The 14127-nt window shown below is 38.7% G+C and overlaps 1 protein-coding gene across 4 annotated transcripts in view; it reads left to right on the top strand.

Annotated features, from left to right (window-relative positions):
* Positions 1-14127, top strand: part of COBLL1 (cordon-bleu WH2 repeat protein like 1) — a 1696088-nt gene that overhangs the window by 1478896 nt on the left and 203065 nt on the right. For all 4 annotated transcript variants that reach the window (XM_044074828.1, XM_044074831.1, XM_044074829.1 and 1 more), the window contains exon 8: positions 6293-6437. In XM_044074828.1, coding sequence (XP_043930763.1) covers positions 6293-6437 — 145 coding nt within the window. The remainder of the gene's footprint in view (positions 1-6292; positions 6438-14127) is intronic.

Here is a 14127-nt window from a genome sequence, read left to right as displayed (position 1 = left end):
CTTGAGTGCTAATTTTTCTTTTCACTTTTTTTTTTCTATGAGAAGCATTTATATTATTCCCTTGTATGATGACTTTGTTTCCCATCTGATTCTTTCTTACTGTCTTCACATTTTCCTATGAGTAGTGTTTGAGTCTCATATAGACACATTAGCAGTGTTGTATTTGGTGACACTTTAATGATAAACCCATAATGCATGTACATTTTCAGATGAACAATTTATTTATTAAACATTTGTTGATCAGGAAAGTCCGACTAGAACAGAGCCTAGTTTCAGTGGAGGCTCTGGGAGAAACACTCCAGACTGACATCATTAAATAGCAGCTATAAGTTTAGCCTGAGTATACGGTTCATGAGAGTACACCGTTTTTACACCGAAATGGGAAATGGACAACATGATTATAACTGATCACAGGTGTAAATTGTTTTACAGTTAGATAAGCAGAAAACACATGCATCAGTCTATCATTAGTAAGAATATCAAGCTGTCAGTTTTGTTAGGGAAGACTGCTCGCACCACTTGGCAAACCTTCAGTACCAAAAAAAATATATGCATGATTTGATGAAACTGGCAACGATTGATTCTCTTGTTTTTAATGCTGCCCCAGTGCAAAGGTTAATGCTGCCCCAGTGCAAAGGAAGCAAAGTGAGTAAAAGTACAAACTGCACATTAAGCTTCTGAAAGTGATTCTCCAAATAGTCGAGTGATTAGTGGAATGAATGAATGAATACTGATTTATTACTTAGAAGCTAGACACTCCTCAAATAATTGTGCCCCTACCATAAGAGAGACCCTCTGCCTGAGTGGTACATTGGTAGCTGAAGGTTCTTTGTTGTGCTGTGGGTTTCTTGCCATTCCAAGAAGAATAAAAGACATTGCTCTAGAACTGTAGCCCATGGACTGTCTACATATTTCCCATTCGTGAGTGGGATGGCCTCCCCATGGCAGTGTAACAATAATGTATAAACAACGTTCCAGTTTCTGTATTGCAGGTCAGAAAAATCCCCACCACCTTTTGTTTCTCTATGAATGTGTCCCTGATCATAAAGCAGTCGGACAGCCATGCATTCGGGCATGCAGTGTCCTATCAGGTATGGACTATATTATGAGTGCAACACCACTTTTATGTTATCATCTGTACTGATATGTGCAGTAGCTCTTTGATAATTTAACATCATGGGGTCCAATGGGGATCTCTTCCCTTGGGCAGGTGTAAATTAGACAAGGTTTCAACATGTTAAGTACAGTTTCTCAACTGTAAGTTCTTGATTACTGCTATCCATAGGAAATTATGTTCTGTCTAGCTTCATTTTATTCATTTAATTTTAATGTTTTTGCTGCTCTTCTGTAGCCATGAATTTATGTATATTTAATTAAAGGGGAATCTGAGAATGCAGGGGTGTTTTTCTGATGCAAAACCTACTGTCCTTTTCCTGCCCCACCATTCCAGTCCACAGCCCAGATTGTTTGATCCAGTTAAAGCTTTGAATGGTGTCGAAGCTCATCCGCTCTTATGAATTGATTTATTCTATGCAGTATGTGCTGCGTGACACGTACAGAAGGTCATCAACTCAAACTGGAGTAGAACAAGTGAATATTGACACACACACACACACACACACACACACACACACACACACACACACACACAGTACTTCATTGTGGGGTGCCTACAGTTAGAAGCCTTTATGAAATACCCTAAATAGGGTGTGCACTGGTATGGAAGATACATCTAGAAATTTACAAAACATTGGAGTGGATTAAACAATGCACATGTTGCATATTATAGTCATATGATCTTCCCAACAAGCATAGCAGTGACCATGTGACTGAAAGTTCACAGCACAGGAAGCATTTGGCAAGAGGTGAGATGCACACCCCGAATGTGTCTGTGTCCCCAAAATTGGAGTTATAGCTGGAAGATGGACAAATCATGCAACTTTGTGCCAGCAGTGCCTGTACAAAATGCACAACGCACACATCACTAAGGTTTTTTTGGTATACAGAATTGCACATAGTGATGTGCACTTATTGTAGTGGTGAAATGTTCAGATGGCTCATCATAGCTGACTACGGTGAAGAGATAGTCTGTAAAGCTATGTGCTTAGCATCAGGGATCATATGTGCCACCTTACTGCCCTGCCTAAGTTACTTTCCACAGCAGTCATGATAGCCGAAAGCATGTGAACACGAGGGTCCTGCATTTGTTGGCTGCATATTTTTGTAGAACATTCGGGTCCATCCTCTTGTGCCATATCATCATTAGGTGTACACTACAATGTTCTTGTTAACTTAGCCCAGTATAATATCTAGGCTCTAGCACCTTATGCTGTCACCTAACCGGTTTGTGAAGAATCAGAATGGTAGTGCACAGTCCTTGCACTAACCACTTGCATAGCTTCTGACTAGTGCATCCATTATGTCTGCAGTTTCAGTAGTGCACAGTCCTTGCACTAACCACTTGCATAGCTTCTGACTAGCGCATCCATTATGTCTGCAGTTTCAGTAGTGCACAGTCCTTGCACTAACCACTTGCATAGCTTCTGACTAGTGCATCCATTATGTCTGCAGTTTCAGTAGTGCACAGTCCTTGCACTAACCACTTGCATAGCTTCTGACTAGCACATCCATTGTCTGCAGTTTCAGTAGTGCACAGTCCTTGCACTAGCCACTTGCATAGCTTCTGACTAGTGCATCCATTATGTCTGCAGTTTCAGTAGTGCACAGTCCTTGCACTAACCACTTGCATAGCTTCTGACTAGTGCATCCATTATGTCTGCAGTTTCAGTAGTGCACAGTCCTTGCACTAACCACTTGCATAGCTTCTGACTAGCGCATCCATTATGTCTGCAGTTTCAGTAGTGCACAGTCCTTGCACTAACCACTTGCATAGCTTCTGACTAGTGCATCCATTATGTCTGCAGTTTCAGTAGTGCACAGTCCTTGCACTAACCACTTGCATAGCTTCTGACTAGTGCATCCATTATGTCTGCAGTTTCAGCAGGCCCAGATTCAAACAGTGTGCCTCGTCACCTTGGCCCTTCAGTATCCATAAGTACCTGTAAAGACATCATGGAAGAAATGAAGTAACGTACTTATAATAAACAATCCTTCCCATGTTCCTGATCAGTAATACCAGGTCCGTTAGTTGCCACACTGCCAGCACAGTCTGCTCCTGTGGTTTGGCATTCATTGATTGGAATGACTGCTTTATAAACCACACCCATTACAAAACCCAGGGTTTACGTATCGCTAACACTGTGCATTTGTGCGTTCTGTCACAACTCAGACAGCTTGTAAACCTGCAAAGCCAATTTGCTGTCATCACCAGAACAAACCAGAATGATGGTATAGTACCCCAGTTGTGTAAAACCTGCAGGTTGGAGGATGGAAGAATGCAGTTTCATGACAGAGGAACAGGCTACAACACCTCTCCCCATTGAAGCTGGTGATCATTTTTCGGATATATTTTGCTGCCCACGTTACTGTGGACACTAGCCAGCCATAATTTTCTCCTGTTACTCAGCAGTTTGCTATTAAACCTACATGTACTTGTAGGCCAGTAGTTCTCGACCTTTGTGAGGCCAGGGCCGGGGCCCATAAATTCTTTCTTTATAAGATGGGAGCCCGGTCCCAACAGATGTACTCATAAATACCTTTCTAAAGCAGGACAATGTCAAATTGTCAGCAAAATGCTTTATCACATACACACGCCAAATATTTATATATGGAAAATATCTAATTTAATAAAGATAAATATATGAATCTTTCAATAATAAACACTAGTTCCAACAATAACTAACATTTTGAATGTAAAAATGCAGTACTTTGACAGTTAATTCCACATTAAAGAGATCTGTAACTAATGAGGTTGCTGCTAGCAAACAACTTAGTATTTCATTGTTTCATCTGCAAATATAGTGCCTGTTGCCCTAGAAGAGTAAATTGCCTATGTTACATTAACAAATGATAAGCTAGTAATATTGCAATAGGGAATGGATGGCAAACTGATAACAGGTTCATAGTTACTAGGTATCTCCACCAAAGGAGGATTTTCTCAGGACTGCAGCATCCACCGCCTTTAAAAGTACGACACAGTACAGTATCAGCAATCCATCTACATACTGTGGCAGTAGAACCCACAGCCTTCTGCATCAAAAGCAAGAACACTACCTGTTGTGCTACAAACAATGGAAACAGACTTGGCATAAGTAGCACCAAACTCTTCTTCCCCTGAAATTCTCAGCTCCTTTTAAAATACGCTTGACGCAACTATTTCTCTTAACTTTGCAACACGAAATCTGGAAAAAGACAAAATTTATTGGGGGGGGGGGCAAAGGCCCAAAACCAGGGACACATTTTAAATAGTGCTTGTATAATCTTAGAAAGTTGCTAGAATAAAATGCGTTACCTGAAACACTGGAAGACTGAAACTTAAATGGTTATAATTTAGTGAATTCAGTTCTCAGCGATTTACCAGAAAACTACACATTTTAAGAGGAACAGACCAAAAGTATGAGCCAAACATTCTAGACATTCTCTGAAAATCTGAACAGTTGAGAGCTACGAACTCAACTCCTTGAATCACAAGTGATGGTATGGGTAGAGAATTCGGGCTTTTGCATCTTGTACATAAGATACAGGATTTGAGCCTGAATACCCCTAACCACTAGTTATACCGAACTGGGGCATTACAGACACACACACACCCTTGGCAGCAGCAATACAAATGGCTGAATCTACTTAATTCAAACACCACACTGGAAAGGAACACTTGTTGGCAGACTTACTGAACTTGGCAGCAGTTCAAACACACTGGAATGGAACACTCTCTCCTCGGCAGCAACTTGCAGCAGCAGTAAGAATGGCTGAATTTACTTAATTCAAACACCACGTTGGAACGGAACACTCTGCAGACTTACTGAACTTGCAGTAAAAATTTTAAATTGCGTGGGCAGGCAGGACATCTGTGGCTGCTTGACATGATCCAGAAAGAATGGTCCCATTCTTGAAGAAACAGTCCCAAAGGTTAAACAGCTTACGTATACAGTCTGAAAAGTACCACCCATCTCACCCGCACTGCACTCTCACTGTCATATACCCACTTCCTCATTCATACATGCATTCACTCACACACGCACTTCCTCATTCGTACATGCATTCACTCACACATCGCTCTCACTCTCTTCCGATCTCTCTCTCTCACACAGACACGTACACACACAGACACGCACGCACAGTCTCTTGTACTTTCACTCAATGTTTCTCAACCTATCACGGCCCGGTATAATTCATGCCAGGGCCCGATATCGGGCCTTAGCCCGGAGTTTGAGAAACTCTGCTATAGGTACTTTACATCTCGGAAATAAAAAGTTCCTAGTGAAACACAAAGGACATCACTTCTCCTGAGCACTACACTCACCAGAGAAGTCCCCAGTATCTTTCTGTAAAACTCAAAAACATGAAAAATACTTTCCCATCACCATACCCTTGCAGCTGATTCTGCACTGTATACCACACCAGTAGGTGAAGCACAGATTTCTATAACGCTTTAAAAGGTTCTGTCTCTAGGATGTATGTCTGTCTTTGAATCTAAAAAATTGAAGCTAAGGCCTCTGCAATTTGTTTAAACCCTAAAAATGTGCAGTAGTGCCAGTAGCTAAGGCTTCCCTCCCCACTGCACCATACCAGACAGGTAATCCATCCAACGTGGGTTTCTTGACACATTTCATGCATTTGAAAACAGTTTAAGGCCTGTGAGAGTCACACACAGCAGGTGACTCCTCCTAGCCCCTCCCCTTGGCGCACATACTTCTGGGAATGTTAGCTAGAGAAAGGCATGTCCCTTCTATACCTCAGTAGCTAAGCGATCTCCTTCCCCCTCTTCATACATGTCCCCGTGGCACTATACCTACTATCAAACTTTCTCATAACCTCCTCCTGTAAATGTGTGCTGACCATACATTGTTTTGTCTATATCCCATATCTAATCAGTGAGGTTAGTTTAAGGCAGTATACATGGATATCGAGCAGTAATGGACATGAGTTCTGTGGCAAGATATATTCCCCAATACAGTACTTCATTTGCCTTACTTGGTTAGTAAAGATAATTATGGAAAAATCATTGTACACATTGAAAACTTTGTCATCTGATTTGCAGTGTGATTTTGAACTTCATGTACAAGCGTGTCCTTCATAAGTCAGTGCGTTTAAGTAACAAACTTCTTGGAAGTGTATTTACCAAATAAGCAGCACAGTTAATAATATGTTTTATTTCTTTTTTTCTCCAAAGAACTCCACTGGAGATCGTTCTTTGCAGTCTAATGGAACACCGTTTGTATCCTCCATAAAAAGGACAAAGCGTAAAGCTCCATCCCCTCCCCCGCAACTTACTAAGGCACAGCAAGACCAGAGTACTCACAATAGCACTGAAACAGGTATGTTTGCGGATGTAATTTTGTTTTTGTCTTTGTTGCTGCTGTTGAATAAAGTGTTATTCCATAGTTTATTTCTGCACTTGGGTATATTCCCCTGTAATATATAAGTCAGTGTTGCATGTTCTTTGGGTTATTCCATAGTTTATCTCTGTACTTGGGTATATTCCTCTGTAGTATATAAATCACAGTGTTGCTTGTTGTTTCAGATAGTAAGTTGTCTTCCACTTATTTGGCTGCATACATCTCATCTAGCATGGATTTCGCCTTAAATTTGTCATCTGTCCCGTTCTAATTTTTTTTCCTGGCAGATCATTGAGGACCACAGACACTAAATAATGACAGACATTTGACTATCCTTCGGAAAATACATAATAATGCATAACCTGTTATTCTAACAGGTTTTCAAAGAGTAATATTTAAAAGCTATTCCTGATTATAGGCCTCCCCCCCGTATTATTTTTGACTTTAGATTCTTGCGCTAAGAGGCTGAGACCTGTGGTCAGCTGTATTGTTCTGATATTTTGTGGAGGGGGTTAGCAGAAAGCTTTCACATATTTAACCTGCTGAACAACAAATGTTAACTCATCTTTAATCCCTCCATCTGCCCCCTCCCTTGCCTCCTCCTTCAAAATGCACCTACCGAACAGACTTCTAAGATGCAATAACCAGAATTTGCTTGAACTGCACAAGCCTGCTCGTCGTCCAGGCAAACTCCTGCTATCCTTTTCCCTAGCTCGCCTCTGCAACTCTCTGCCACCTCTGATTCATACTACAGACAACCACTCTACCTTTAAGACCCTGCTTCATCCCAATCTCCGAACCCTCTGGGAATGTACCTGCTCTTATCCCACATGACTCACCTCTTTTTCCCACATTTCTCACACTCCTTTACTTCTCTGTTCCCTTCATCATATTGAGCGTCTCTGACTACGACCATCTTCACTTATGTCATTTACTCCTACTCTTGCTGTGTTTTTCTTTCTTTTTCTTATTGTCCCACCCTTCTTATATTCAACAATTAACACCTCTTATCCACCATCCTACTTTAACTCTAAGATTTCATGTAAAACTGTAGTGCCTACCTTGTGTTATTTCACATTCTAACAAATTTAACAGGAATATGCACCAATGGCTTTTTCTTATTTTAATTGACCTATTTATGTATGTTTGTGTGTGTTTGTAATTTTTTAACTGAATTTTCACCACAGTCGTAATTTTTGTCATGTTATGTAATACCATCATTCTTTAATAGTACTACATAAATGTAAATGCCCAACTTATCCTCAATCCAAAGAAAACTCAGTGCATGAATATAACCAGTTCTAACAAAAACACTAACAGTCAATTCACTTTCTACTCCACAAATGCTACTCCAATTGCTCCAGTGGCACAGGCTAAGCTATTAGGAATAACCATAGACTCCCACCTAAAATTTGATAGTCATCTCAACTTAACTATTAAAAAAGTACATGCCAGACTGGGGTCACTCTACCGTATCAAACCATTTCTTACCAACAACACAAGATCAGCCATTGCTCGCTCCCAACTTCTATCCACCCTACTCTATGCATCTCCCATTCTGACTAATCTCAACAAAACTGAACTAAGCAAAATGGAAGCCTGCTATAACAGAATTGCCTGCTTTGCTGTAAATTGCTCATATAGAACTCATCACTGTACTGCTTTGAGACAGCTCCACTGGTTTGAACTGCCCAACCTCCTAACCTACAATCAGCTCTGCCTCTGTCATTCTATCTATTACCTCCCCAATAAGTGTCCTGCCATCAAAAACCTAGTACAACATCACTCAGCCAAAAGGCCTCTTAGATCATCAAGCAAACTACTACTAGAAGTCACCAACAGCTACAATAGCTTTGGAGATGCACTATATAGTAGTTCAGTGGCTAAAAAATTGAACTCTGTCCCTACTAGCATTCAAAACGCATCATCCAAAGCCTCCTTTAAAGACCTCATCAGGCAACATTTCAAGCAAAGTTGGCAGTGTCGTGATTGCTCCCCAGGCTAGTGATAGTGGATAACATATACATACTAAATCTAGAGCACTTGATAATAGTTTTCAGTCTTACTCACAAACACTGGCTAATCTACAGTGTATGTACTGTACCTGTGTACTATGTATGTATTCTACCTATGTTCCAAATTTCAGCTGTACACCACAAATCTATTAATTACCTTTATTTTTAAAATTAATATTTTTTTTGTTTGTTCTCTCCAGTGTAACTGTTTGTGTGTCGCATACCACTGTAAAAACATGTCTGTTGTAATTTGTGTGTATACTGATCATGACTAAATGTGTCTGTAATTTTTCTTTGTGGAGCTTTTCTCCCCGGGCCTCTGCTGAAAAAGGGCCTTTTCGGCTCAGACACCCCCGGTTAACAAATGTAAAATAAAATTGTTTTCAGATTATATTGCTGTTCATGGAGCTTTTCTCCCTGGGACTCCATTGAAAACGGGATCTTCTTGGCCCAATGGACTATCCCAGTAAACAAACTGTAAATTAAATAAATAAATAGATGAGTGTCCTGTTCTCTAATACCAGTGATAAACATGACCGCATCTCGTGGGGATGGCGAGTAAGATGTGCATAAATTCTTCAGTGGTCCAGTTGTAAATTAACACAGTGAAACATCTTTGATTTAACCTTTATGCTGCAATGCATTGAGGAGAGGGAGGGATAACCAGTACAATATTTGATGTGGTCTGTTGGAGTTTTAGGAATGGTTATGTCAAGCACCCCTGTCCCTCACAGATAGGGGGAAACATGTAAATGTGCCAGCATATCTTTGTTGTGTTCTCAGCTGGGTAATTCATATGGAAAATGTAACGCTAAAGTCTAGCATGGGAGTTGTAAAGCTAGGCTTTTTAAGATCCTGCCAGGTAGAATATCCTGTTAATCAATACCTGTGAGCATATAAAAACCTTGGTATATAATCAGGTCTGTGATGTGGATGGCCAGAAATTCACCTCAAGACTGGAGTTTGAGAGGTAGCATATGAAGCTTTAACTAATGGTACATCGGGGTACCTAAATGGGGTAAGGGGTGCAGGATACACAGTGTTAAATGTAGTGCTGTCAGAAGCTGTTTCCGTCTCTTGAACAAATAGTTTTGAAAGCTTTTAGACACTTAACGTTATCAAACCTTTGTTTTTTGTGTGATCATCTAAATTACCATTTTGGGCTGTGAAAGTGCTTTTGATGCTGTTCTGTTTTGACTGCTATTAATGTTGTATAGTGAAACTAGAGCTTAATGGCAGTAAAAAAGTGCTTAACATTTCTTTAAGCACGTTTCTTATGTCATAAAGGTGATCGCAAAGCTGTCTTGTTCCCAAAGTCTGAGCATAATCTTGGTGTTTTATGTGTGCAGTGCGTAATACAAATGTACAAGTAAATGTATAGAATTGTATTTTAATTCTGATGTTTAGAAATGTCAGTGCATACAACATTGAAAACTAAACATCAAAACCGATGACTGTTGAAATTACAAAACAACAAACCTACAATGATCAAAAAAGTAAACACTTTCCTTTTCTGATTATTATAAGCAAAAAAAAAAAAAACTCCCTAAAACAGCATCTTCAGGCATACATCAAAATGGTGATCCTGTTGTGGAAAAGTGTTTTTTTTTTTTTTTTTTTTTTTTTTATAAGGTTCTGTTTAGGGTTGGAGTTTGTGTCAGTGGCATGGTTTGGGAGGCCACACATGAGTAAGGTAGGCAGGGGGCTTTGTCAGAGAAAACAGAACAAAGACTTCCTAGAGTTAGAACACACACTATTATCTGTGGTATTTTGGTCTTCCTTACAAGACCTGGCATCGGAAGTGGGAACTGAAGAAATATATCTACAGAGTTAAAGTACATTTGCTTTTTAGTGACTGTATGTTTAGAAGAACAGAAATATAACTTCAGTACCTTTTATGGAATTCTTTCACTAGAAGAAACAAATGGAATAAAATGGAAACTTTAGATACAAAAATGAGATTTATTAATTTCAAGTTCATTAACTGAGAAATATTTACAGAGTCAGCATTGAGATTTGTTCATTTAGTTGATTAACTGAGAAATATTTACAGATTCAGCATGCTATGTTTTTGCATGTTTTGTTATTTTACTGTAGTATACAGCTGAGGACAATTTGGCATCTTAAGTGTTTTTTTTTAACTAGGAGAATAAAATCTGCAGTCATTCAGCACAGTTATTTCCTTTTGGATCATGAAGACTGTTATTTGCGCAGACATCATGGATTTTTCCATTTAAATCCGATCTCTGCTACCTGGTGGTTGATGTGGGCAAGTGCATCATAGCAAGACCTTGCTGTGCCACCCTCCTGCATGGGAGTTCTCCCACCCACAAGGTACTGAGAACTGCCCTCATCCTGCATGTGACTCCTCCCACCCACATGTTAATGAGGGCTGCCACCCTCCTGTTTGCGAGTCCTCCTACCCACCTGATAATGGGGACTGCCACCCTCCTGCATTTGAGTCCTCCCTCCCACATGATAAATGAGGGCTACCCTCCTCCATGCAAGTCCTCCTACCCATGTGATGATGAGGGCTGCCATTACAAGGTTGTTGGGCTAAACCCATGTCTCTGATTATGACAGTTTCATCTGCAAGTCTCTGCTTTTGAGCTGTGAAGACACCAGACTGTTTATCCCACTTTCCTGAGCAGTGAAGATGGCATTTGCTACTCATTCTTACCTTCTGCCACCTAGTTGTTCCAGTATGTAAGCTATTAATAGAACTTGGACTGTCTAGATCATAGTCAGGGTTTTTCCCTCTACTGCACAGTGCCAGGCTAAAAGTTCACATATTTTAACAAATATAACATTTTTTTGTTGATACTGTGGAAGTGAAAATGCGACATTGGGAAGTCTGAAAATGCAAATGAGGCCATAAAACAGACATGCATGTCAGACTGTTGGGAGAAAAAATACTGAGAATTAATGACACAGTGTGGAATTTAAAATAGACACACCTGCACGATGTAGTATCATACAAGAAATACTTTTAAACAGCTGATGCTAGATGATGGTAAATAGGAAATTGTGCAGTTTGTGGCACTGTTCTGTCCACTGGGTTGTACCAGTAGATCAGAAACTGCTGTCATGTTAGTACAAAAGTAAGAAATAGCAGTATAGATATTATTTGTAATATTTTAGTTTGTGCAAGTTGTGAAAACTAAAAATCATAAAAATGAGTTCAAATTGTAAAACCAAAGATTAGAGTTGTAGAATAATTCATATGTTACCAATACATCTAATACTATGTGGAGGCATAACTGATGTTCTGCATGACTATGCTTTTTATTCACAAGCTTAATGTTCCCAAGGCATATCCCATCCAAATAAAACATGATGCATGATGCATTGCTAGTGATTCATGCTTCCAGACAGTTATCCATGTCATCCAGAAGTAGGGCTGAACAGGAAATGCCAAGGTTGAAGAACTCAGCTTTAAGTATCCTTAAAAGGCAGTTAGAACAGAGTGGGCGAGTGAAATGGTCACTGTTGAGAAGAATGCAGTCACAGTTGTATTTATTTTCAACATCTGAGGAAAAATAATTAAAATGAGTCATTACTTTTTGCTTTGCTTGGAGTTGACAACAGTCTCGAGTGACAAATGCTAAGTTTTTTTCTCAACACTAAATGTAAACCAGTGTTTATAGAATGAAACATTAGGTGAGTAAAAGTGCCAAGTTGTGCACATGTAATATACCTAGAATTATGGATTCCTTAGGCTTCTGTTTGGCATTTCATTAGCACCTGAGGTGTTGCCCAGGAAACTGAAAGATTAGACAATCTTGCAAATGATCTGTTAGTGTAGAGTTGGACGTAAGAAGAGTATGACAGGAGACTGGATATACCTGCTGAATAGCAAGACACCGTGATTTCAAGTTAATAAAGAGCAATTTTTAAATCAGGGTAACTTGTCTGAAAAGCAGAGATGATGCTTTGATCAGATAATCTGAAACCCGATCCATAAAATCTGAATAGCTGTGAAAATGACTAAGGCCAGGAGACAGATGGGCATTGCAGAGTTTTCTGCAAAGTTACCAGTGAAAAATGAATTATCAAGGTGCGGCTTACTGTGATGGATCCAAAGTCTTCAGACACTAAGGTCTTGCTGGCTGGATTCTGCTGAAATCAAAGTCTAGTTATAATTGCATTCACAGTCTGTTAAAAGCAGTAATTAATAACTTTTTAAAACAAATCACATGTACTACTGTTGCAGCATTAGTTACACTGTACCACTTTACTTCTCGATCAGCATAGAAGATAACTTTCCTGTACAAAATACTTCTCCTAGCAATTTAATTTGCTATAGTCTCTTTATAGTGGTTTTACATCCAGTTTTTCTCTTTGGTATTCTATTTTGGTCTTTGTATGAAAACGTGTTTGCTGAAAAATATGTTTTCATCCTGTACAGAAATAATGCTGGTATTGTCTTTAATCCATTCAAACTTCCTTGCTTGACAATGTCATATGATAGAAACATGTACAGATTGTTTTCCTGTTGTCCATTCTTTAAGGAAGCAGGTTAACTTTCTTACTGACGATGTGAAATGCAAATATCCTGTTTACATTTTTGCTAAGGCTGTAAGAGATCAGCTTTCTTGCTGACAATGTAAAATGTGTACATTCTTGCTAATTTTGTAGGAAAACATGTCCATTAAACAAATTCCTTATTTTTAAGCCACAGTCATTTAGTATGAATGCTGATCACATATTACTAAACTCTATTTCTGCATTTAAGCAAGTTTTATTTTATACCTGATTTATGTTGCATATTTGTACTTTCAACCTTAATACCTTGTTGAGCATACTCTCATTCCCTCTTTTGTTTTAAAACATACTCAAAACACTTTACTGATATGTATATTTGATCAGATTATATAGAAAACACATTAGGAAACAAACCTTTAGTCTTCTTTTGATACAAGTCCAAATGCAATTTTACACAGTTAATAAAATTATGTCAAGTATTACTACTTAAACTGAATGTATCTAACAACTTTTTATTTTGGAGACCATTCTGTGAAAATATTTCACCAGTCATGGGCTATGTCTGCTTTAGTTTTATTTTTTAACTTGATTGATTTATTTTTTTGCAATCGCAGAATTTCATTTATGACTTAGAACTGTTTCATTAACTCTTTGCAGCTGTTGAATTAACTATTTACTTTTATTAATCATTTTATACCGAAAGATTAGAAATAGACTAATATCTGTAAGAGACAAGAACTATGTGCTACTGCAAATATCATTTTAACCATAACATTGTGGTCATATTTCTGAACTGCCCATACACATTAATTGACAGTGAAGTGAGCATCTTAAACACCTTGATAAAGTACTGAAATGGGCGTAGATGATAAATATTTGTAATTATTTCAGTATATTTAATACTTGCGGATTAAAAAAAAAATCATGATTTATACACTAAAGAATGCTATGCACATATTAGTCATTAGCTGTATGAGTACAATATTTTAATATAATTTTCCTCTAACTGGGGTAACCAATATTAGTATGGATAAAATGGTAGCCTAAAAACCAGTGATAAAATTACAATTAGTGATAAAATTACAATTTCACAAATTACTTTTGAACTTGTTACTTTACAATGTCTTCTGTACAGTATATCTACACAGACCGTCTGCTACTCATGCATT

This window comes from Protopterus annectens, chromosome 6.part0 (assembly GCF_019279795.1).
Source record: "Protopterus annectens isolate FY-2018-M chromosome 6.part0, PAN1.0, whole genome shotgun sequence".
Lineage (NCBI taxonomy): Eukaryota > Metazoa > Chordata > Ceratodontiformes > Protopteridae > Protopterus > Protopterus annectens.
This window is presented reverse-complemented; position numbering and strand designations above follow the sequence as displayed.